The sequence below is a fragment of the Staurois parvus genome, unplaced genomic scaffold (genome assembly GCF_062004578.1).
Source record: "Staurois parvus isolate SC_StPar_1 unplaced genomic scaffold, SC_StPar_1.0 ptg000692l, whole genome shotgun sequence".
Classification (NCBI taxonomy): domain Eukaryota; kingdom Metazoa; phylum Chordata; class Amphibia; order Anura; family Ranidae; genus Staurois; species Staurois parvus.
In genome coordinates this window covers 249,364-274,841 of record NW_028318488.1, presented here as the reverse complement: position 1 = coordinate 274,841, position 25,478 = coordinate 249,364, and the positions used below count along the sequence as shown (strand labels likewise).

At 40.1% G+C, this 25,478-nt stretch overlaps 1 protein-coding gene across 1 annotated transcript in view; it reads left to right on the top strand.

The window, feature by feature from the left end:
- Positions 1 to 22,419, top strand: part of TSTD2 (thiosulfate sulfurtransferase like domain containing 2) — a 54,206-nt gene extending 31,787 nt beyond the window's left edge. Inside the window, exons 7-9 of the mRNA XM_089652748.1 lie at positions 11,435 to 11,593; positions 15,008 to 15,146; positions 18,993 to 22,419. Coding sequence (XP_089508874.1) covers positions 11,435 to 11,593; positions 15,008 to 15,146; positions 18,993 to 19,222 — 528 coding nt within the window. The 3' untranslated portion in view covers positions 19,223 to 22,419. The remainder of the gene's footprint in view (positions 1 to 11,434; positions 11,594 to 15,007; positions 15,147 to 18,992) is intronic.
- The last annotated feature ends 3,059 nt before the right edge of the window (positions 22,420 to 25,478 follow it).

Here is a 25,478-nt window from a genome sequence, read left to right as displayed (position 1 = left end):
TGCTTGCCTATTGCAGATTCAGTCTTCCCAGCCTGGTGCAGGTCTACAATTTTGTTTCTGGTGTCCTTCGACAGTTCTTTGGTCTTCACCATAGTGGAGTTTGGAGTGTGACTGTTTGAGGTTGTGGACATGTGTCTTTTATACTGATAACAAGTTCAAACAGGTGCCATTGATACAGGTAATGAGTGCAGGACAGAGGAGCCTCTTAAAGAAGAAGGTACAGGTCTGTGAGAGCCAGAAATCTTGCATGTTTGTAGGTGACCAAATACTTATTTTCCACCATAATTTGCAAATAAATTCTTTCCAAATCAGCCAATGTGATTGTCTGGATTTTTTTTCTCATTTTGTCTCTCATAGTTGAGGTCTACCTATGATGCCAATTACAGGCCTCTCTCATCTTTTTAAGTGGGAGAACTTGCACAATTGGTGGCTGACTAAATACTTTTTTGCCCCACTGCATATGTCCTCACAAGAAAAGATAGCACATGGTCAAACAGACAACAGGGAGTAAGTGGAAGACAAGAGACAGGAGATAATATTGGAGATCAAGCGAGACTATCACTGGGAATGCCCAATTTGAGTCAAGTTAATGAAGTCTCAAATATAGAAAATTAATGGGACTTAGAAAAATCAGAACAGGGATGAAGTTCACAAATGCCTACAAAAAAGGAAATAGCAGAAATTTTTGCGAAATTAAAGTATTCTATAAAGAATGATATGGTGGTACCACATAAGGATCTGGGACAGGTACTCTCAAGAGTGGAAGATACTGAGGAGAAATTGGACAACCATGATCACATAATAATCAAATTGAAAGGGCAAATGGAAGAATTCCGAAAAGAGCAGAGGAAATTAATATACAGTATCTCACAGAAGTGAGTGTCAGGGATGGAGGTATGACCAGAAGTGTGTGGACTGACACAGGGAAACGCAAGCTTCAGATATGGTATAAATAAGACAATTTATTAAGACTAACAATACAAACATAAACGCAGTGCACCAAACCCCAAGCTAACACAAATACATACAACAAGGTGAAACAAACCCAAACCTAAACTGATAAAGATACACAGGTACATACACATATAGAGCACAATGTAGTCAGGCAGGCCGGGTCGATAACTATCGGGCAGGTAGGTACAGGAGGAGCAAACGGAGAGAATGGTCAGGTTCACAATCCAGGGATCAAACAGGAGAAGTCAGCAGAGGTCAGGATCAGGCAGGGTCGGCAACAAGTCAGGCAGGAACAGGAACGCAGGTTACAAGGTACAGGGGCCCATGGAAAAACACACACCAAGGCACAGACTGCAGGTCTGGCCATCCCTTAAATACACCACCTGCAATCAGCCCCAGGTGATGGCTAATTGCCGAAGTGAACCTCTGGTTGTTGAGAGCACCCGCTGGCCAGCCCTGTTACTGCAGCCCACAAGGCAGGTGAGTCCCACCACTATTGGCAAGTCCATTCCTGACAGTGAGTTCACCCCTCACATTTTTGTAAATATTTTATTCTATCTTTTCATGTGACAACACTGAAGAAATTACACTTTGCTACAATGTAAAGTAGTGAGTGTACAGCTTGTATAACAGTGTAAATTTGTTGTCCCCTCAAAATAACTCAACAGACAGTCATTAATGTCTAAACCGCTGGTAACAAAAGTGAGTACACCCCTAAGTGAAAATGTCCATTTTCCCTCCCCAGTGTCATGTGATTCGTGAGTGTTACAAGGTCTCCGGTGTGAATGGGGAGCAGGTGTGTTACATTTTGTGTTATCACTCTCTCATACTGGTCACTGGAAGTTCAATATGGCACCTCATGGCAAAGAACTCTTCTGAGGATCTAAAAAAAAAAAAAAAGAATTGTTGCTCTACATAGAGATGGCCTAGGCTATAAGAAGATTGCCAAGACCCTGAAACTGAGCTGCAGCATGGTGGCCAAGACCATACAGCGGTTTAACAGGACAGGTTCCACTCGCCATGGTTGACCAAAGACGTTGAGTGCGCGTACTCAGCATCATATCCAGAGGTTATCTTTGGGAAATAGATGTATGAGTGCTGCCAGCATTGCTGCAGAGGTTGAAGGTGTGGGAGGGGGTCAGCCTGTCAGTGCTCAGACCATACACTGCACACTGCATCAAGTTGGTCTGCATGGCTGTTGTCTCATAAGGAAGCCTCTTCTAAAGATGATGCACAAGAAAGCCCACAAACAGTTTGATAAAGACAAGCAGACTAAGGACATGGATTACTGGAACCATGTCCTGTGCTCTGATGAGACAAAAATAAACTTATTTGGTTCAGATGGTGTCAAGCGTGAGGAGTACAAAGACAAGTGTGTCTTGCCTACAGTCAAGCATGGTGGTGGGAGTGTCATGGTCTGGGGCTGCATGAGTGCTGCCGGCACTGGGGAGCTACAGTTCATTGAGGGAACCATGAATGACAACATGCATTGTGACATACTGAAGCAGAGCATGATCCCCTCCCTACTGAGACTGGGCCGCAGGGCAGTATTCCAACATAACGACCCCAAACACACCTCCAAGACAGCCACTGCCTTGCTAAAGAAGCTGAGAGTAAAGGTGATAGACTGGCCAAGCATGTCTCCAGTGACTCCAGGACTCCAGTGGCAACCTGTGAAGCTCTGGTGAACTCCATGCCCAAGAGGGTTAAGGCAGTGCTGGAAAATAATGGTGGCCACACAAAATATTGACACTTTGGGCCCAATTTGGACATTTTCCCTTAGGGGTGTACTCACTTTTGTTGCCAGCAGTTTAGACGTTAATTGCTCTGTGTTGAGTTATTTTGAGGGGACAGCAAATTTACACTGTTATACAAGCTGTACACTCACTACTTTACATTGTAGCAAAGTGTAATTTCTTCAGTGTTGTCACATGAAAAGATATAATAAAATATTTACAAAAATGTGAGTGATGTACTCACTTCTGTAAGATAATGTATAAGCTAGAGCATCAAGAGAATAGAGATAGAAGGAAAAACCTGAGGGTTCGGGGATTGCCAGAAGTATCTCAAGGAGAAGATTTAATGGATATAATGAAGAGTGTTTAATTCAATACTTGATAGATCTGTAACTGATCAACTGAAAATCGATAGAGTGCATAGAACTGGCTGTCCCCAAAAAGTGACAAGGGAAATCTCCAGAGATGTGATCCTGCGATTCCATTATTATGAAGACAAAGCAAATATATGGAAGAAGATGAGAGGGATCCCAGTAATAAAATATGGAGAAACAAGTCTACAAATATTTGCAGATATAGCTCCTGAAACATTGGCTAGGAGAAGATCACTGAAGCCGTTATTGGAGCAGATGCGTAAAGAAAGCGTGCGATACAGTTGGGGATTCCCAACATGTTTGATTGGATGGAAAGATGGATGTTCCACTAGATTAAGGTTCCCAGAAGATTTAGGGGACTTTTGTGAAAGATTAGACTTACAGAGAATGGACATCCCAGGATGGTCAGAGGGGCTAAGAAGAGTGTGGGGATGGAAGAAGAGAAGTGGCAATTAGTCCCTAAAATGAGACTGCAGTAGAAATGAGAGGGGAGGCTGGGAGGAAGAGTCTTGGGGAAGGGAGGTTTTTGTTTTTTTTCCCCCCCTCTTACCCTCACATCATTCCAATAGTGCACTGCCCTCCCCCTCCTTGAGGGAAGAAGGGGGAGGTTAGGGGAATAGGAAGCAGTGGATATCTAAAAGGTATAATTGTCGAACAGAGAGAGAAAGAAAGGAAAAAGGAGGTGGGGGGGTGGGTTGGAAAGAAGAAACTTTTAAGGTAGATGGGTAGAGAAAAACATAGTAAAGACAGAGCTCCAGGGGATCCAACATTCCAACATGCACCCAAACGTGAGACCCAAGGATCGGGCTTGGGAATAGGTTAGGCGTGTGTGGTCAGAGCTATATCCTATAGCATAATCACCAATGGGATTGAACCACAATAGATTCAAGGACAAGATGAGCCAGGGGGTGTTGAGATCTGGGGGGGGGGGGGGGTGTGAGAGGGCAGGGAGAACAGAAGGGTGGGGAGGGGTAGAAATAGGGTGGGGGGGGGGGGAAGACTCCTCTGGAGATACCTTCTTACTCCAGATTATATATATATATATATATATATATATATATATATATATATATATATATATATATGCTCCCCTTTCAGATTGGGTATAGATCGGTAAAAGATAAAGTATAAGGAATGAATGTGATTAAGTTTATGACCTATAATGTGAAGAGATTGAATACCCCAGTTAAAAGACATAGGATCCTAAGAGAATTAAATCAACATTCTATTGAAGTAGTATTTTTGCAGGAGACACATACAGTGAAGGAAATAAGTATTTGATCCCCTGCTGATTTTGAACGTTTGCCCACTCACAAAGAAATAATCAGTCTAAAAATCAAATGGTAGGTGTATTGTAACACTTAGAGACAGAATAGCAACAAATAATTCAAAAGAAATGCATGTCTAACAAATTCTGAACTGATTTGCATGTTCATGAGGGAAATAAGTATTTGATCCCCTTCACAAAACATGACTTAGTACTTGGTGGCAAATTCCTTGCTGGCAATCACAGAGGTCAGACGTTTCCTGTAGTTGGCCACCAGGTTTGCACACATCTCAGGAGGGATTTTGACCCACTCCTCTTGGCAGATCCTCTCCAAGTCATTAAGGTTTGGTGGCTGATGTTTGGCAACTCAAAATGTCAGCTCCCTCCACAGATTTTCAATCGGATTAAGGTCTGGAGACTGGCTAGGCCACTCCAGGACCTTAATGTGCTTCTTCTTGAGCCACTCCTTTATTGCCTTGGCTGTGTGTTTTGGGTCATTTTCATGTTGGAACACCCATCCACGACTCATTTTCAATGCCCTGGCTGAGGGAAGAAGGTTCTTATTCAAGATTTGATGGTACATTGCCCCGTCAATCGTTTCTTTGATGCTGTGCAGCTGTCCTGTTTTAGCAGAAAAACACCCCTAAAACAAAATGTTTCAACCACCATGTTTGACAGTTGGGATGACGTTCTTGGGGTCATAGGCAGCATTCCTCCTCTTCCAAACACAACGAGTTGAATTGATATCAAAGAGCTCGATTTTGGTCTCATCTGACCACAACACTTTCAGCCAGCTTCAGACGAGCCTGGACATGTGCTTTCATGAGCAGAGGGACCTTGCGGGCACTGTAGGATTTCAATCCTTGTCGGCGTAGTGTGTTACCAATTGTTTTCTTGATGACTGTGGTCCCAGCTGCCTGGAGATCATTGACAAGATCTTCACGTGTAGTTCTGCGATGGTTCCTCACTGTTTTCATAATCATTGACACTCCATGAGGTGAGATCTTGCATGTTGCACCAGACCTAGTGAGGCTGACAGTTGTTTTGTCTTTCTTCCATTTGCGAATGACCAACCAACCAACTGTTGTCACCTTCTCACCAAGCTGCTTGGCGATAGTTTGGTAGCCCAGTCCAGCCTTGTGTGGGTCTACAATCTTGTACTTTGACAGCTCCTTGGTCTTTGCCATGGTGGAGAGTTTGGAATCTGATTGATTGCTCCTGTGGACAGTTGTCTTTTATACAGGTAACAAAATGAGATTAGCAGCACTCCCTTTAAGAGACTGCTTCTAATCCCAACTTGTTACCTTTATGAAAGATACCTGTTAGCCAGAAATCCTGCTGAATGATAGGGGATAAAATTCTTATTTCCCTCATGAACATGCAAATCAGTGCATAATTTGTTAGACATGCATTTCTTTTAAATTTTTGGTTGCTATTCTGTCTCTGTGTTACAATACACCTACCATTCGAGTTTTAGACTTATTTCTTTGTGAGTGGGAAAACATTCAAAATCAGCAGGGCATCAAATACTTATTTCCTTCACTATATATCTCAGGATACACATATTAAGCTATATTCCAAGTACTACCCGACCTGGTATTATGCTGATACACCAATAAAACATGCTAAAGGGGTTGCAATTGCATTTGCTAAGAATGTAAGATTTAATATTGAAGACAGGTTGACTGACCCAGAGGGTCAGTTTTTGTTTGTGAGAGGGAAGCTACAGGAATTGGAATGTACATTAGCAAATATCTATTGTCTTAACAAAAACCCAATAAGTTATCTGGAGAATACACTAAGAAAACTTATAGATTTTAAGAAGGGTAAACTGATTGTGGCAGAAGACTTTAATTTCTGTATGGATCTATAGATGGATACATCATCACATGTGCAGAGAAATGGAGGTAAATGTCTAAAGTCTATCAAAAGGATGTTGCATCAGTGTCAATTGATGGACGTCTGGAAATTAAACATCCAAGGGAAAGAGACTATACGTTGTATTCTCCAGCATTTGGGATGTATTCTAGATTGGACTATATAATGGTAGAACATAGACTCTTGGAGTCTCCGGTTAAAGGTAATATAGAAGTTATGTCAATATCAGATCATGCACCTGTCACACTGAAGTTACAACTGGTGAAAATTTAATGAGACGCTCTTACAGGACCAGGAAACGGAGATAAGAATAAGAGAGGAAATAGAGCAGTATTTTTTGTCAAATGAAACAGAAGGGGTCTCCGTAGCAATGGTATAGGAAGCTCATAAGACATATATAAGGGGTATCTTGATTGCTATAGGAGTGGATAAAAAGAACGGTTAAAGAAAATCAGGGTGTCAACAGAGGATTTATACAAATTAAAACAACTACACAAAAAGAAAACTGAAATGGATATATATCAGAAGATAAAAAGAGATGAGTTAAAGGATTTAATGGAACAAGAAACGAGGAGAACGTTTAACATGGTGGCAAAAAAAAGATATCAGTGGGGGCATAGACCAGGAAAATATCTAATGAGAAGATTGAGGAATAAAAAGTGATGAACTATATAGAGAAAATCAAAGATGAGAATGGGGAAATGGTATATCGCTCATGTATTTCAAAAATATTACAGCAGGTTATATGCGGTAAAACCGAAGACCTTGAAAGAAGGAGAAAAAGGCAGATCTACTTAAAAGAAGCCAGACTACCGAGATTGGGGGAAGAAAGACTAGTAGCCTTAGAGAAACCAATAACACAAGAAGAAATACAAGTAGCATTGAAAAGTACAGCAGCAGGGAAAAGCCCCAGACCAGACGGTTATACAGTGAGACATTATAAGAAATTTAAAAAACAATTAGTCCCTAAAATGTGTATGTATATGACTGCATTAGGTGAGGGGTTGGAAATTAGGGAGGAGTCATTGCAGGCATATTACAATTATACCAAAAGAGGATAAAGATTGATCGCAATGTGCCAGTTATAGACCTACAGTCATGGCCGAAATTGTTGGCACCCTTGATATTTTTCCTGAAAATCAAGTATTTCACACAAAAAAGGTATTGCATTAACACATGTTTTGCTATACACATGTTTATTCCCTTTGTATGTATTGGAACAAATATAAAACAGAGGCAGAAAAGCAAATATGACATAATGTCACACAAAACCCCAAAAATGGGCTGGACAAAAGTATTGGCACCCTTAACTTAATATTTGGTTGCACACCCTTTGGAAAACATAACTGAAATCAGTCGCTTCCTATAACCATCAATAAGCTTCTGACACCTCTCACCCGGAATTTTGGACCACTCTTCCTTTGCAAACAGCTCCAGGTCTCTCTTATTGGAAGGACACCTTTTCCCAACAGCAATTTTAAGATCTCTCCACAGGTGTTCAATGGGATTTAGATCTGGGCTCATTGCTGGCCACTTCAGAACTCTCCAGCGCTTCTTTGCCATCCATTTCTGAGTGCTTTTTGACGTATGTTTGGGGTCATTGTCCTGCTGGAAGACCCAGGATCTTGGACGCAAACCCAGCTTTCTGACACTGGGCCCTACAGTGCGACCCAAAATCCTTTGGTAATCCTCAGATTTCATGATGCCTTGCACACAGTCAAGGCACCCAGTGCCAGAGGCAGCAAAACAACCCCAAAACATCATTGAACCTCCACCATATTTTACCGTAGGTACTGTGTTTTGTTCTTTGTAGGCCTCATTCCGTTTTCGGTAAACAGTAGAATGATGTGCTTTACTGAAAAGCTCTATCTTGGTCTCATCTGTCCACAAGACGTTTTCCCAGAAGGCTTTTGGCTTACTCAAGTACATTTTGGCAAACTGTAGTCTTGCTTTTTTATGTCTCTGTGTCAGCAGTGGGGTCCTCCTGGGTCTCCTGCCATAGCGTTTCATTTCATTTAAATGTCGACGGATAGTTCGCGCTGACACTGATGCTCCCTGAGCCTGCAGGACAGCTTGAATGTCTTTGGAACATGTTTGGGGCTGCTTATCCACCATCCGGACTATTCTGCGTTGCAATCTTTCATCAATTTTCCTCATCCGTCCACGACCAGGGAGATTAGCTACAGTGCCATGGGTTGCAAACTTCTTGATAATGTTGCGCACTGTGGACAAAGGCAAATCTAGTTCTCTGGAGATGGACTTGTAACCTTGAGATTGTTGATATTTTGCCACAATTTTGGTTCTCAGGTCCTCAGACAGTTCTCGTCTCCTCTTTCTGTTGTCCATGCTTAGTGTGGCACAGACAGACACACAATGCAAAGGTTAAGTGAACGTCTCTCCTTTTTATCTGCTTTCAGGTGTGATTTCTATATTGCCCACACCTGTTACTTGCCCCAGGTGAGTTTACAGGAGCATCACATGCTTGTAACATTCTTATTTATCCGCAGTTGTGAAAGGGTGCCAATACTTTTGTCCAGCCCATTTTTGGAGGTTTGTGTGACATTATGTCGAATTTGCTTTCTTTCCTCCCTTTTTTTGTTTTGTCCCAATACACACAAAGGGAATAAACATGTGTATAGCAAAACATGTGTTAATGCAATACGTTTCGTGAGAAATACATGATTTCCTGGAGAAATATCAAGGGTGCCAACAATTTCGGCCATGACTGTATATCATTATTAAATACTGATATGAAATTATCTGCAAAGGTCTTCGCAACTAGGATGAAAGATCTAATGCTGGAGTAGATCCACTAAGACCAAGTGGAAATTATCCCCGCAAAAAACCAACAGCTCCTGTAATTGATTTTGTCAATTGATGCTGAAAAGGCTTTTGACAGGGTAGACTGGGGTTTTATGACACACTGGAAGTATTGGGAATAGGACCGAAAATGAGCCAATGGATACAAAAAAGTTATATAGCCATCCCTCAGCAGCTATGAAGGTAAATGGTTCATTGTCACAGTTTTTTAAAATGCATAATGGAACAAGGCAGGGATGCCCGCTTTCCCCTTTGCTATTTGTTCTGTCTCTAGAGCCATTACTGGCGATTATACAGAACAGTGTAGATATAAAAGGAATTCAGATGGGAGATGTGGAACATAAAGTCATGGCATATGCTAATGACATGTTATTCTACATTGTAAATCCTAGGTTGACACTACCTTGTTTAATGAGCATATTAAAACTTTATGGAGAATTATCAAACTTTAAAAATTATTCTTTCAAAGTCAGAGATTCTAAATATCAATGTTCCGCTGATAGAGAAGAGGGCCTTACAGAAGGATTTTCCTTTCATGTGCAGGGAAAAAGAATTAAATTATCTAGGAATAAAATTAACTCCATCCCTTAAGAATTTATACCAGGTAAACTACATTCCATTAATAAATGAGATAAAAGATGACCTGAAGAGACTATCAATAAGATCACTTTCCTGGATTGGACGATTAAATTTGGTAATAATGGCGATAATACCAAATATTTTATATAAATTTCAAATGCTCCCAATACATTTACCAGGGACATATTTTGAGATTATAAAAAAAAATTATACTTTGGATATATATGGGAAAATAAAAAAGAGTAAAATACAAAATCCTGTGTAAAGATAAAGTAAATGGGGGTAAAAATGTGCCAGATTTTAGGAGATATCACTCTGTATTAATATCACGAATAGTTGATAAGAAATATAATACACAAGGGAAAAGTTGGGTTAAAATTGTGTATGTCTGATGACCACACAAGCACTTTAACTCAAAATGTATTTAGAGTATGGGTCACATTGCATGTGAAAATGGGATGGGAATATAATTCACTGTTAATATCACTGGTAGGAACAAATTATTTTCCACTAGGGAAAGATAACATTTTTGGAAAGTGGATTAAAGATTTAAAAAATAAAAAGGATTTGTTTTTCACATTAGATGAATGGCGATACTTTCAATTAAGACATTTTGTTACAGAACTTCCACAGCCATTAAGATCAGTGGAAGACCTGTATCCATTTGAACAAATGCTTAGTTCAGATATAATAAGAAAACACAGTACCTCATGTATTTATAAGATTCTTACTGCAATATCTGGACCCTCTTCTCCACTGTGTTTGGAAAAGTGGGAAATGGAGCTGGGAACACAACTGAATGAACAGCAAAAACAGAAAATATGTAAATTAGCACACTGTGCCATAGATATGACTATAATAGAAATGAACTATAAATGTGTGGTGAGATGGTATATCACTCCTAATGTGGCACATAGGCAAAACATAGAGAAATCACATTTATGTTGGAGAGGGTGTGGGATAAAGGGAACAATAACCCATATATAGTGGAACTGCCCAGAATACAGGAGTTTTGGCAGGAAATAATTCAGATAATATATGAGATCTCGGGAATGAGATATTTTGAAAGGCCCTTCGGTATGTTAATTCCATTGTACCGAGTTAACAGTGAAACCATAGATGAATACGATGGTATTTCATTTAATAAATACGGCAAAAGGATTGATCCCTAGATTTTGGCAGAAAAAGGAGATACCAAAAATAAAAGACTGGTTGTATAGGGTTGAGCATATATATAGGATGGAGGAACTATACCATATAGGAGAGGAAAAAAATGGAAAAATTTAGAACAATATGGGAAAGGTGGAGTGAGTTTAAAATCTCAAAAAGATATGTAGAACTGGTAGGAGTCTAAATGAAGAGAAGAAAGCGTAAAATGAAGGAAAGAGTAGAGAGGAGGAAAGAAGGGGGAAGAAGGATGATAAAGAAAGTAATGAAGGAGCAAGAAGAAAAAGGGAAAAGGTGACCAGGAGAGGAGTCAGGGAGGTAAATTTCTGGGGGAGGGGGAAAGGGAATGGGGGATGGGGAATTTGGAAAAATATGTTTTGGAAAATGTATTTGTATTTTATTTATTTATACTGTATTTGTGATTTTGCAATTTGAAACTAATAAGATAAGATAATATAGTAATGTATAGTAAGGACCAACTAATCGATAATAAAAATAGTTGACAACTATTTTTATAACCGATTATGTTCATTAGTTTTTTTCAGCCCTAATTGGGATACAGAATAATTTACTGTGTTTAATGTGATTACCAGCATGAATGATATTTCTTTATTAATAGCCTGTATTATTATCCTCTCCTGCTCTGTGTATTTATTTAGGGGCAGTTTCAGAATTGTCTAGCTCCAGACATCAGGAAATTTAGCTACTTTCCAGACTATGTTGATCAAAATCTGGACTTATTTAAGGATAAGACTGTGTTAATGTACTGTACAGGAGGAATTCGCTGTGAACGTGGTTCGGCTTACCTCAGGTCAAAGGTGAGAAAATTATTGTAAGATATTTAGCTGACTAGAATAATATAGAATTGTATCCTAATATATTCTTTTAGCAGATCCTGTTTTAAACTGAGCTTGACAAATTAACACTAGAAGTTTTCCATATAGCTGACACTGGGAAACATTTATGTACAATTTCAGAATTTTCATTGAAAGGCGTAATTGCTTAATATGCTGAGAATGTTCTTGCAGACAGTCTGCAAGTGACAGTGGACTATTTCCTATGTCATTCTGTGAGCACTATTCAGTATATATCTTTATCAGAGTGTTCATGTTTTAAAACCTTGTTTGTAGATAAACGTAGGTTATGGGGGCACCCACATTTCCATCTATAGCTATACTGGCTCTGTTTCCTGTTTCTGCTTTCCTTTGAACCATTCTGATTCACTACTATTCTGTTATAGGTAGGTGAATGTGTCTGATTGTGATCAGAGTCTCAGAAGTATCTACGCCCTGTTCCAAATTATTATGCAAATGATATTTTTCTCATTTACCTAAATAATTGATGTAAATAACAGTCAGCATAATTCTCATGTTATCAACTATTAAGAGTACAATTCACATTTTATTGAACAAACCTCCTAATGATAACAGTATTTTTTTAAACACTTACAATGCACTGTTCCAAATTATTACGCACAGTAAGTTTCAAAACACTTTATAGGTTGTAAAGAAGTGAAAATTGTCATTTGTTGTGTTTGCAGCATATTTACTGAAATCAAAAGCTATTTCAATCAAACTTTTAACAACATTTTAACTTTTTAAACATTTTAAAAGGTCACGTTACATTTTAACATAGGACCCCTTATTTGATAGCAGCTTCACAAGTCTTGCATCCATTGAACTTGTGAGTTTTTGGACAGTTTCTGCTTGAATTTGTTTGCAAGATGTCAGAATAGCCTCCCAGAGCTGCTGTTTGGATGTAAACTGCCTCCCACCCTCATAGATGTTTTGCTTGAGGATGCTCCAAAGGTTCTCAATAGGATTGAGGTCAGGGGAGGATGGAGGCCACACCATGACTTTCTCTCCTTTTATTCCCATAGCAGCCATTGATGCAGAGGTATTCTTTGCAGCATGAGATGGTGCATTGTCATGCATGAAGATGATTTTATTACGGAAAGCATAGTTCTTCCTTCTGTACCAGGGAAGAAAGTGGTCAGTCATAAACGTCACATACTTTGCAGAGGTCATCTTTACACCTTCAGGGGCTCTAAAGGGGCCGACCAGCTCTGTTCCCATGATTCCAGCCCAAAACATGACTCCACCACTGCCTTGCTGACGTTGCAGCCTTGTTGGAACAGGGTGGCCGTCCACCAACCATCCACTACTCTATCCATCTGGACCATCCAGGGTTGCACAGCACTCATCAGCGAACAGGACTGTTTGAAATTTAGTCTTCATGTATTTTTCTGCCCAATGCAGCCGTTTCTGCTTGTGAGCATTGGTTATTGGTGGCCAAATAGAAGGTTTATGCACAGTTGCAAGACTCTGGAGGACTCTACACCTTGATGTCTGTGGGACTCCAGAGGCACCAGCAGTTTAAAATATCTGTTTGCTGCTATGTAATGGTATTTTAACAGCTGCTTTCTTGATCCGATAAATGGATCTGGCAGAAATCATCCTCAATGTGCCTTTATCTGCACCAACCCGTCTGTGCTCTGAATCAGCCACAAATCTCTTAATAGTGCGATGATCACGCTTATGTTTTCGTGAAATATCTAATGTTTTCATACCTTGTCCAAGGCATTGAACTATTTCACTCTTTTCGGCAGCAGAGAGATCCTTTTTCTTCCCCATATTGCTTGAAAATGGTGCTCTGCTTAATAATGTGGAACACCGTCCTTTAGAAGTTTTCCCTTAAATTGGGCTCACCGGCCAATCTAATTATCACAGATGTCCAAGATTGTTTTCAGTGATCAAAAGAGCCCTGAGACACAATGCCATCCATGAGTTAAACTGAAAAATAAAATATTTCATCTTTGTGACACTTAAATAGAATTTGCATAATAATTTGGAACGCGGTGTAATGACATGAAATACCCACAATGCTCTTTGTAGACAAAGATCATGTTGTTATAGGCTTACATTTATGTCATATGAAGTAGCTTCGGTATAGCAGCTTTTATTCATATCAAGAAAGTGGTACAATAATGTGATTTGCTAATGCTGACATGCCCTGTTGATTCCTTTTGAAGTGTAAATTTTAAGAATGATCATATGTTAAGATTTCTTTAATTCCACTAGAATGATGACATTTATTAAGAATACCATTCATAAATTATATCAGTTATAAATCCTCTTTAACTCCCTTACTGTAAGGCTTACACATATGCATGGCGGCAAAATGGCGTGCTTTCAAAGATAAGTTCACTTAAAAAAAAATAAATAAATAAATGCACATCTTTTTGCAGGTAAAAAAAAGTACATTTATTTATTTATTTTTACTTAGAGCCTAGAAAGCATTGCCCCCGTGATTGGCAGATTGCGGGTGCCATGCAGGACTCCTGGAGCTCATACGGGCAGGCAGATACACACTGACAGGAAGAGACTATGAACTACTACAGTGCTTAAAAGCGTCATGGTAGTTCATTGAGAACTACAATCTAACAGCCTCAAAGACTGTAGGTACTTGTAGTTTTCCATTTACAGAATTCTGTAAATTAATGGTGCGGTCGGGCGTGTGCGATTTTTTTTTTTTTTTTTTTTTTTTTTCTTTTATGGTGACCGCTACTAATGCTGGAGAATATCCCCCATTAGCCGTCACTAGATGCAGTGGAGCAGGCTGCATCTCCCAGTGTGGGAACATGTTACATTTTCCCAAAGGTGAACTTATCTTTTACCACCCACACACTGCACATATGCATTGTTAGGCATGTTTCTATGTTGAGAGCATGCTAAGTACACACTCCCAGCACAGAGACTGAGCTGTGTAAGACTGTTCTTAGACTTCGTTAATGATCAGTAGTCGGCAGGACAACCAATCACAGTGCCCATTTAATTGGCTGATCTTTCCTGCCACCAGTGTTCAGAATTTTTTAAAAGGATGCCAGGGCAGGCGGGAAGGACTCAATCCTTAAATTTACAGTAGTGTTTATACAAATCACTTCAAAATTAAATTTTTTAAACAACTAAATACTGTCTGTGATACTTATTCAATTTACACTAACATTTTAAATTTTAAGGACAAGCTTTCAGGTTGTCTTCTCAGTCCAAGCAGTACCTGTTGGACTGAGAAGAAGGGACCACCCCAAAAGCTTGACCTAAAAATGTAAATGTTGTTTGTTCAAATTGAAAAAGTATCTTTTTGCCGCAAGTGCATTAATTTGGCTGCAGTCACCTCAAGTAGTTTTTATGAAGCAGTACTTTTAGTTCTTTTTTTCCTTATTCCTTCTGTAGGCTGTTTGCAGAGAAGTCTACCAGCTAAAGGGGGGCATCCATAAATACTTAGAACAGTTCCCAGATGGCTTTTTTAGGGGAAAGCTGTTTGTTTTTGATGGACGGTATACCATTTCTTCTAACGATGACATCATATCAAGTAAGTACTGTTACATGTAGTTATTTAGTCAAGTTGAAAAAAAGACACAAGTCCATCTAGTTCTACCAGCTGAAAAAAAATGTACAAATACAGAATTGTATACCCACAGTTGATCCAGAGCATAGATTCACCTTGCTACTAAGCTTAGTGAACATTCACTTTGCTGGAGACCACTGTGTTAGACCATACCAGCTGTCCTAGTGTATCCAAATAACATTTTATAAGGAAGGAACATAAGCGTCCAAACATTCCATGGATGACAGAATTTATTAAGAAACCATGAATAAAATCACAGAAATAAAAGACTAAAGCATCTGTGGTCACCAAGCTGCAATACACACAATTGGCAGTGGCACAATGGTGGTAGTAAGATGTAGAGAATAAGTCGTTCCAGCCAAGGTGTGTTGTAGTGAGGTTCCAAATAGTGAATCCCTGTTGGTGTAAGAAGTGGCTTCTGTCTCACCCGCACTTTGGAAGTAACAACAGAGCACACCGGAGTCAAAATCAAAAGAACTGGGGATTTGCTGGAGGAGGGCCACTGACACTACAGGAGATTAAGGCTTGGACCACAAAGGTTCTGGTTACCATAACAAAGCGTTTTGTGCTGCAGGGGATTTGTCAAAGTCACATGATAACCATAACAGGAAGCTTTTTATCATTTTAAAATCGGCAGGAGCAAGCTGCAGGGAATAGTTTAACTTGAAGGTACTGTACATTCTCTATACCTTTTCCGGCTGAACACATTCATTAGTAGAAAATTATGAAAATCTTTTTTTTTTTTTTTAAATATCTATTTTCAAAAGCACATTATTAATATCAACCATAACAGCTGTAATCAAAACAATAAAATTCATTTTTTTTATATCTGTTCAAAGTTCAGCTTTGGGGTCACAAAGGAAAAGGAAAATTGTGCTGATGACAAAATCTTGGATTGAGTGTAGCTTTCAAGGCTCATAGACATATACAGTTGTGCTCAAAAGTTTACATACCCTGGCAGAAATCGTGAACTTTTGGCATTTATATTTATTATTATTATTTATTTCAGGTATTTTTATAGTGCTGTCAATTTTACGCAGCGCTTTACATATATATTAAACATTCACATCAGTCCCTAACCCTTAAGGAGCTTACAATCTAAGGTCCCTAACTCACATACAGATACTAGGAGTACCCGGAGGAAACCCACGCAGGCACAGAAAGAACATGCAAACTCCAGGTAGTTAGTGCCGTGGTTGGGATTCGAACCAATGACCCCATTGCTGCTAGTTGGAAGTGCTACCCACTTAAATATGAGATTTAAAAATATGACTGATTTTTTTTAAGGTTAGTGATCTTATGAGGCCATTTATCACAGGGCTCAAAATTTCAAGTTCTGAGCTACTAGCCAGGACTTAAGAGTTACTCGACAAAGTTGCCCCACTCATCCCCTACCCTGCCTCGCTTTTAATTCTGCCCCTAAACACGCCCTTGTAAATTATCTCATGAGATGGCACTGTTAAATGTTTTATGCAGAATGAAGGAAGGGAAGGAAGGAAGGAAGAAAGCAAATGGTAGGAAGGGAGGGAGGGGCGGAAGGAAGGGAGAAAGGGAGGGTTGAAAGGGAGGGGTGGAAGGAAGAAAGTGAGAAAGGGAGAGAGAGAAGGAAGGAAGGGAGAAAGGGAGGGAGTGGTGGAAGGAGAGGAGGAAGGTGTGAAAGGGATGGTGGAGGGAGGGGTGGAAGGAAGGAAGGAAAGGAGGAAGGGAGGGGTGGAAGGAAGGGAGGGATGGGAGAAAGGAAGAGGGGGAGGGGTGGAAGATGGGGAGTGGAAAGAGAGGGATGGGTGGGAGGAAGGAATGTTTGGAAGGAAGGGGCGGAAGGGATGGTAGAAAGAAGAGTGGGAGGGGTGGAAGGAAGGGAAGGCAGGGTGGAAAGAAGGAGGGGGGGGGTGGAGGGGAAGGAGGGATAGAAGAAAAGGAGGGAGGGGTGGACGGAAGGGAGGCAGGGAGTGGTGGGAGGAAGGGAGGGGTGGGTGGAGGGATGAGAAGGGTGGGAGGAAGGGAGGGGTGAGTGAAAGGGAAGGGTGGAAGGGGGAGGGGTGGGTGGAAGGGAGGGAAGGAAAGAAGGGGTGGGTGGAAGGAAGAGGGTCGTAGATGGAATGGAGGGAGGTGGGACTCACATGTTCAGTCAGATGCATCAGAGCTGCCGGCTGCTCTGTGTACAATTTCCCACCACACATCCTCTTCTGAGAAGCTACACGGACTGGAGTGTGGGCGGGCACAGGGGGAGGCAGTGCAGATCCAGCCTCTCTCCCCTCTTCATCTATTGGTGCGAAGGATGGGGGGAGGGGCTGGGCATTGAGGAACACACAGTGAGGGGGCCAGGAAAGAAACAGAACGATCGGGATGATCGGTGCAGTGGTGGGGGCAGTGACAAGCAGCAATCTCCTGTACGTCCTTCATTGAAGCAGCTGGAAGCCGCCTCTCCTCTCCTTCCTGTGGCTTCGAGCTGCTTCATCGAAAGACATACAGGAGATTGCTGCTTGTAACCGCCCCCAGCGCTGCCCCACCCACACACACTTAGTCCATGCGCTGCTCGTTTCCATCTTATTTCCACTCGCCCAATGCGAGTGGAAATTTTGAGGGCTGCATTATCACATAGTTGTTTGGCTCCTTTTTAAATCATAATGATAACAGAAATCACCCAGATAGCCCCAATCAAAAGTTTACATCCCCTGGAATGTATGGTCTTGGTACAGATGCACAAGGTGACACAAACAGGCCATAATCGCAGTTAAAAGTTAATTTCCCACATCTGTGACTTTTTACATTGCAATTAATGCCTGTGTTTTAAATGCACTGAGCAGGCTAGATATTGAGGCTATAAAAATATATCTAAAGCCTTTAATATGCCAGTCAGTACTGTTCAGTCACTTATTAAGAAATGGAAAGTTTGGGAATCTCTTGATACCAAGTAAAGGTCAGGTAGACCAAGAAAAATTGCAGTCACAACTTCCAGAAGAATTGTTCAGGATACAAAGAAAAACCCACAGGTAACCTCAGGAGAAATACAGGCTTCTCTGGAAAAAGACGGTGTGTTTTTCAACCCCTTCACGCCTAAGGGTAAAACAAATCTTAATGCCCGAGCACAATTTTGCAATGTTGGCATGTGTTAGTAAAACCATACATATCATCACAACTACTTCCATCCAGGTGAATTATACCTTGTTTTTTCAGGACAAATTGGGCTTTCATTTGGTGGTGACTGGTAATGGTTATCTCCTGTGTTTTTTGTTTTCATTATCAAAGGAAAACTAGCCAAAAATAGTAAGACATTTTTTTTTTTAATTTAGCTGTGTGTTTCTTGTTACAACCATAACGTACCACCAAAGAACAACCCAAAATAAATTTTATAGCTCTTAACGATCGCAGCGATACCATATATGTGTATGTTATTTGTTGTTTGTACCCGTAGTACAGCCCAGAAACCATAGTGGTCATTTTGTTTTGTTTTTTTTTTTTTACCTAAAACACACTGACACTAATACCAATTTAAAAAAAAAAAAAAGAAACCTGACCTTTGACCCTGACCTTTTGATCTTGACCTTTGACCCTGACCCAAACACTAACCCTGGCACTGAACTAGATCAAACCTTGATCTATGTATTTTGTTGTCGGGCATATTGTACAAGGTGTTGTCAGGCATATTGTACCTGGGTTTTTTTTTTTAATTGGTGTGGGCTTTTGTAACCAATGCATTTATAACTATTACAGCAGACGATACCTTTAAAAAGAAAATCCTTTATAGTCTGGCACTTCTGTGTATGTACGATTTGATAGTGAATTTCTCTCCCTTGTTTTTCCAACTAGGTTGCCATTACTGTGGCTTGGCCTGGGACAAATACAAGTTATGCTCTACTCATCGCTGCTGCCAGCTGGTGCTGACCTGCACAAAGTGTCAGGAGCAAGGGCTCACTGCCTGCTGTCATACATGCCAGGAGAAAGAGCTTAGCAATCAGTATGACAGAGACCAGCAACATTACAAAGAAGAATGTGAATGTACACAGAAAAGGCCTAAGATTCCAAAAGAAACTCTTTAGACTGAACCGCCTTTTATCAATATGTTTAATCCAGGGGTTTTATTATAAAAAATACTTTAGTGATGGAATTGCACAACCTCTATATGCAGCTTTGTGGTAATATCAGTAATACCATTCCTACACATATCATGAGAACAAACTGAGATGTAATTCTATATGCTACATGAAGACCCAAGTTGTTCTGCATTTGGAAGAATAAACACAAGTGCTTTTACAAGAGTGCAGATTTTGCACAGTTTTATGAGTAGTTTACATTAGGTGAATGAATTCCTATTTAATACAGATGAATTTTAGTAAGCCATAAATTGATAAGTAGGTGTTTTGTACATTATTAGAAGGCTTTATTTAAAAAAAAAAAGGCAAATTTTGATTTTGCAGTATTTTATATGAACAGTTTACTTCCTATCCTGAAAAAAAGGTATAAATGCATTTACTACATCAGCCATTAATACTCTGCGCTATAGATGTCTTATTGGTACCAATTAATGGAGAAGTTGACTCTGCTTTTTAAAAGTAGAACTATAGGCAAAACTTTTTTTTTTTTTTTTTTAAATTTTGGATAGAGCAAGGGAGGATTTTAACCCCTGTCAGTTTGTTTGCCATCTGTGTCCCATTGGGGTGATTTCCCTTCACTTCCTGTCCCATAGCCAAACAAATCCCTGCAAATTAAGGAAATTCCTTGGGGATCCCTATGCCAGCAGAACTTTCCCCTGTATTACTTTTCTGGGGACAACCCACAATTTTAGATTTTCTTTTACTTTCACTTTCAATGATAATAGTGAATGGGACATATAGGGAGGGGGAATTTCCCTAACGGGAGCACAGATAGCAATAAAATATGACAGCTTTCTAATCCTCCTGCACTCTATCCAAACTAACAAAAAAGCTTTGCCTTTAGTTATACTTTAAGGCAAGCTGATGACAAAGGACTAGTCACTGGTATAACCCATGGTCTGCACGCAGCTGATCTTTATTCTATTACCCACCTACCATGCCTTGTTCTACATTGAATCTTTTAGAGTAGGGATGTCAAACTGGCGGCCCTCCAGCTGTTGCGAAACTACAAGTCCCATCATGCCTCTGCCTTTGGGAGGCAATCTTGCAATGCCTCATGGGACTTATAATTTGGCAACATTTGGAGGGCTGCCAGTTTGACACCTGTGTTTTAGAGGATCAAGCTTTGCTTCCTCATGTCAGAGCTGCCCACCTGATGACTGCTGAAATAGTGATCAAGCACCAGTAAGAAAGTCAGATAAAGCTCAGATCCACAGAATGAAGTGGAAGCAGGGAGATGCTTACCTGCAGGTCCCCAGGTACAGTATTCTCCCCAGCAAGGAGAATGATGAGAATAGCAGTGACATCACCAAATCTCACTCCACATTTTGTCAGACTGTAAGTCACAGACAGCAGTGCCTTAGATGATATGAACCTGCAGATATACAGCTATGAGGGTGAAGGCACAGGAGTACCTATGCACAGAAAGTGCGCTGCTATTTTCCGGGAGGTATTCAAGACCTAAAGTACATTTTTTCAGTGAACTGTTTAGGCACAATTACCACTTCTAAATGTTCCTTATAATATAGAAAATCTTCACATTTTGATTGCAGGTTCACTTTAACGCCTTGCAGCAAAATGTAACCGTTATACATGAGCATCTAAATGTAGCTTCATTCTTGTCATTCACTCAACAAGATTTGTTTTGAAGAACTTGGATACCATTCATAGATTTTATTAGTGAAAGGGCCACATAATTTTGTAATGAAAGCTAGATTTTTCACTATTCCGTGCACATGGTAATGCACATGTGTAGATGTGAATGGGCCCATGGAGTTTCCTTTTGTCTTTCACACTGCACTGCAGACTATATATGTGAAATAGCCACACAGGAAATAACTGGATCTTGACATGCATTTTCATGCAGAAAAATTCAACAATTGCTGCATCAAAATGGACAAGTGTGAATAGGCCCTAAAGAAAACAAGAATGTTTGTCTTTTCAGTGAACACATTCTGTGACTCAGTTCTTTCTATGTCACTGACCTGGAACAAGTACGTTTATTAGGAGTTTTGACTTCAATGTGAATTCACACTAGTTCTAGGTCAGTAGCTCAAAATGTATGGAGTTCAGTGAATCAACATTACTAGCAGGTAACTGGCATCTTAGGAAAGTGTCAGCAATGGCAACTTCCATGTTTCATTTGCTCCAGGTTTTCATTAACCTCTTAACCACATAATGCATATGCAGGGCAGCAAAAAAGGTAGGCTTTGAGCCATATTCATCAATGGGGATAGATGTTTCTGTGCTGAGAACGCACCCCCTGTACACACCTTGCACAGTGACTGAGCTGTCCCAGACAGCTCTAATCTCTGTTTATGATCAGGGGGTCAATGGGACAGGCTCCTGATCATGTAACCACAGTGATCATGTAATCAGGAAGTCCATCCCTCTGGTGTTAAGGGCCACCAGGAAGGGGTTACGTTTAGAAAATACGCTAATGGTTTGTGTACAGACCTACCAAGTGAGTCCAAAAGGCAATGTGGACAATAAAGTGAAACTTCACTCTCCTTATGCTGCTAGCATTAGTAAATAGATACTTTTTTTTTTTTTTTTTTTTAACATTTCTTCGGTTACTTCCTGGTTTCCACGCCTAGGCAAATGATGTCATAGATCCCAGGAGTCTTCAGAAGTGGAGGAGGGGCTTTCTTAGCTATGCACACCCTCCTGCCTAATCTATGGGAAGATGGATTCCAGGAAGTAAATGCTACTGCCCTTATTCAAGATGACAGCTTCCAGAAATGTTAGGGGGTGTTTATCAAAGAGATTTCTTAGCAAAATAAAGCATTGAGATGTGGATGGATGGGAGAGTTTGCTTTGAATATTAAAAATAAATTAAATAGCATTTTTGGTTTGAGGTGTTCAGATGCCGTGTAGTTCCACTTTAACCTAAAGCGACTAATCAGATCTTACATTTTATTAGTGTTTGCTGTTAGGGTATTTTATTGAATTCAAAGGACAAATATGTTTCTGGTTCAGTTTTTTTTTTTCATCTTCATTGCAAGTTGTTTTTTATCCAAATTAACTGATTTAATGTGCTGTATATAAATATATTTCTGTATAAATGTGATAACATTTACGTGATTAAGCCTTCCACTGATAATTACACTGTGTTTTATAAATAAATAGAACTATTTCTACCACTTCGCAATTTGATTACATTAATTACCAAGTAATGTTTAAGGGCATTTGTAAATGCAAAAGCCCAAAAAATTACACAGGCCTCTAATTACAGAATTAAAGCTGCTTTTAGTATTTTTTTTGAAGCATTAAATGCGTTTTCATTATGAGAAATAGAATTCTTGCCTTTACTTGTTTATTTCATGTAAAAATTGTGGGTCTGAAAAGGGAAGAATCACGGAGAAACAGTAGGGTTGACTTACTAAAAGAGTATAATCTGTTAAGTGAATGTTCCTGAAGCTTAGTGAATAAGGTGATATGTTCACTGCAATAAACCAGTAAGCACAGGTTCACCTTATTTACTAACATATATTTTGCAAAGTGCAATTTCACTTTAAGCCCGGGTTCACATCAGTGCGGTGCGGTCAATCGCATGTGATTCGCACAGGAACCGCTCCTCCATTCCTGTACAAATCACATGCGATTTGTAAGCGGTGCAATTGGAGCCATACATTTTGTATGGCTCTATTCACACCGCACCCGCACTAAAAACGTGCAGGACCCTTTTTGGGTCCTCACTACAGCTGATTTACAATTAGCTACAATTAGCTGATTAGAGTGGGACACTTTGAGCCTAGAATATTGCATCTTTTCACAATATTCTAATTTTCTGAGATTGTGGATTTGGAGTTTTCATGAGCTGTAAGCCATAATCATCACAATTATGACAAATCACGGCTTGAACTATCTTGCTTTGCATGTAATGAGTCTATCTCATATATTAGTTTCACCTTTTAAGTTGCATTACTGAAATAAATGAACTTTTGCATGATATTCTAATTTTTCGAGTTTCACCTGTAGAATCAGATCGCATGGGTATTCACACCTATGCGATCTGATTCTGCACATCGCAACGTGTTTTGCGGACCGTGTTCAGGGTGTTGTTAACATACACACCCGCAGCGGTTCGCATGAACGGGGTGCGATTCTGATGTGGTGCAGAATTCTCACTGAACACGCTGCGAATTCTGCACCACAATAGTTTGAACCAGGGCTAAAGGCTTAGTTCATCTTTTCACAAAACATTCTTTGATGTAAGACATCAAGAAATATTCTCAAAATGAGTTCTCATCAGCAATTACCCAATCTAAAGCAGGTAATGGTGAGGGGTTCCCTAATAGCTTAGTAGAATACTGAACATTTCCATGAAAGCTGGGAAGATGGAAAAACTAACACTTATACCCATACCAGAATGAAGACGTAGGTATATGAAACAGATTTGATCTTTTAAAGTGTATCTAAAATCTACATTTTTGTACCTGTAAAATTCTATACTTTTAAGTGCTGGATAGAGTGCTGAGGGGTTTGACCCTCCGTCATGTTTTTATTGTTATATGTGTCCCTAGGGAGTTTTACTCTCTTTAGTTGGTCTGGTGACTGAAACTAAGGGAAAATCCCAAATTTTGTATTGTCACCAGTAAAGGAACATAAAAGATCTTCTAATGAGGCATTTGCAGGTCAGTTGTACAAGAAAGCATTTCTCTTACTTTGGAGAGATTTTCTTTCTCTTTCTCTTGGGTGTACAGGACAGGAAATGAAGGAAAACCTCACTTTTTAAAAACCCCCATGTATTCTGTCCCTATTACACCCAGGAATGCAGTAAAAACTGTGCAAACAAATCTCCTATTTTTGTGTAGGGGTGTCATTTTAGGCAGCAAATAGGTCAGACTCACCTGTGCCAATAACTAGTAGAAATAACATGTAATTTATCTAGTTTTGCACATGTCCATGTTCCTGACAAGTAAGGAAAGGCGGATGTCTAATTTGTTATATTTCGGGAAAGGCACATGTCTGATTGGTTATATTTTAGGAAAGACGGGGTTTAAGATGGTGGCCTACCATAAAAGAGACAAAACAAATGAAATGCTTTCTTTGAGGGTGAATAATGGTATCAAAACCTAAATTTAGGAACTGGAACCCTAATCTTTTAGGTTTAGGGAAGCTGGGTACGCTCATCCCTAAAAGGGACCAGTGTATAGTTTTAGGTTCACTATTGTGATGGTGTGAGGGCCTGCCACTGTGAGAATGAACATAAAAAGGACACAGGGTTCGCATGTTTTTGGGGTTTTGAATGCTGCTGGGATGGTCAGTGTCAAATGAGGGTTGAAAGTCGGGATTTTTGGGTCTGACTCACTGCATCTGTGCATATAAAAGTGTACAGTGGGCCAAGTCAGAGAGTTGTCACTGCTGTTGCCATTGTCTAGCCCTGCTTCTTTTCCACGGTTTTGCCCATCTCCCCAGTTCCCCGAAGAAAACTGTACCCAGGAGAGGTACAAAGATGCCATCATCGGTTGCCAAGATGTAAAAACTTCTGAATTTGGAGTTCTCCATGAAGATACCAGCCATTGGAGAATGCCTCTGTTAAACTCTACCTTTGCAGGTACACCAGGGCAGCATATAGCCTGGTTAGGAGTAGGGATTAGGAAATTAGGAAGAGACTGTGGGGGTTATTTACTAAAGCTAGAGAGTGCAAAATCTGATGCAACGCTGCATAAGAAACCAATCAGTTTTTACGTTTTATTGCCAAAGCATAATTGCGGTGAGGTGAGAAGATGATTGGCTACCATGAACAGTGGCACCAAATTGAGTACACCAGTTTTAGTACATCATCCCCTATGTCTATGGAACTTGTTAGGTTTTTGGATCTTTTGTACCGTTTTGCACTTACTTCAGTATAGCGTTCTAACTTTGCCTTCTTGCCTGGTCTGAAGTCCTTAAAAGGGATGAACTCCAAGTAACCAACACGCTTATAGAGCTACAGAGCTTGGGTCACCTTTAAATAGGGAATGAACAGTAAACATCCTAAGAGTCACCTTAACACAAGTCATACATGTAGTTGCCACAAGTAATGGAAGGTACAGTCAGAAAGCAGTCTGTCATAACATATAACTTTTAAAGGGGGAATTGCCTCTAGCCATGAGGGAGATGTTGTTGGCACTTCCTAAGCTGCAATCTGTCTCCCATAGCAACCAGAACAGAACTGGTTTGCAGAGGTCCATGTCCTGCACAGAGGCACAGACGT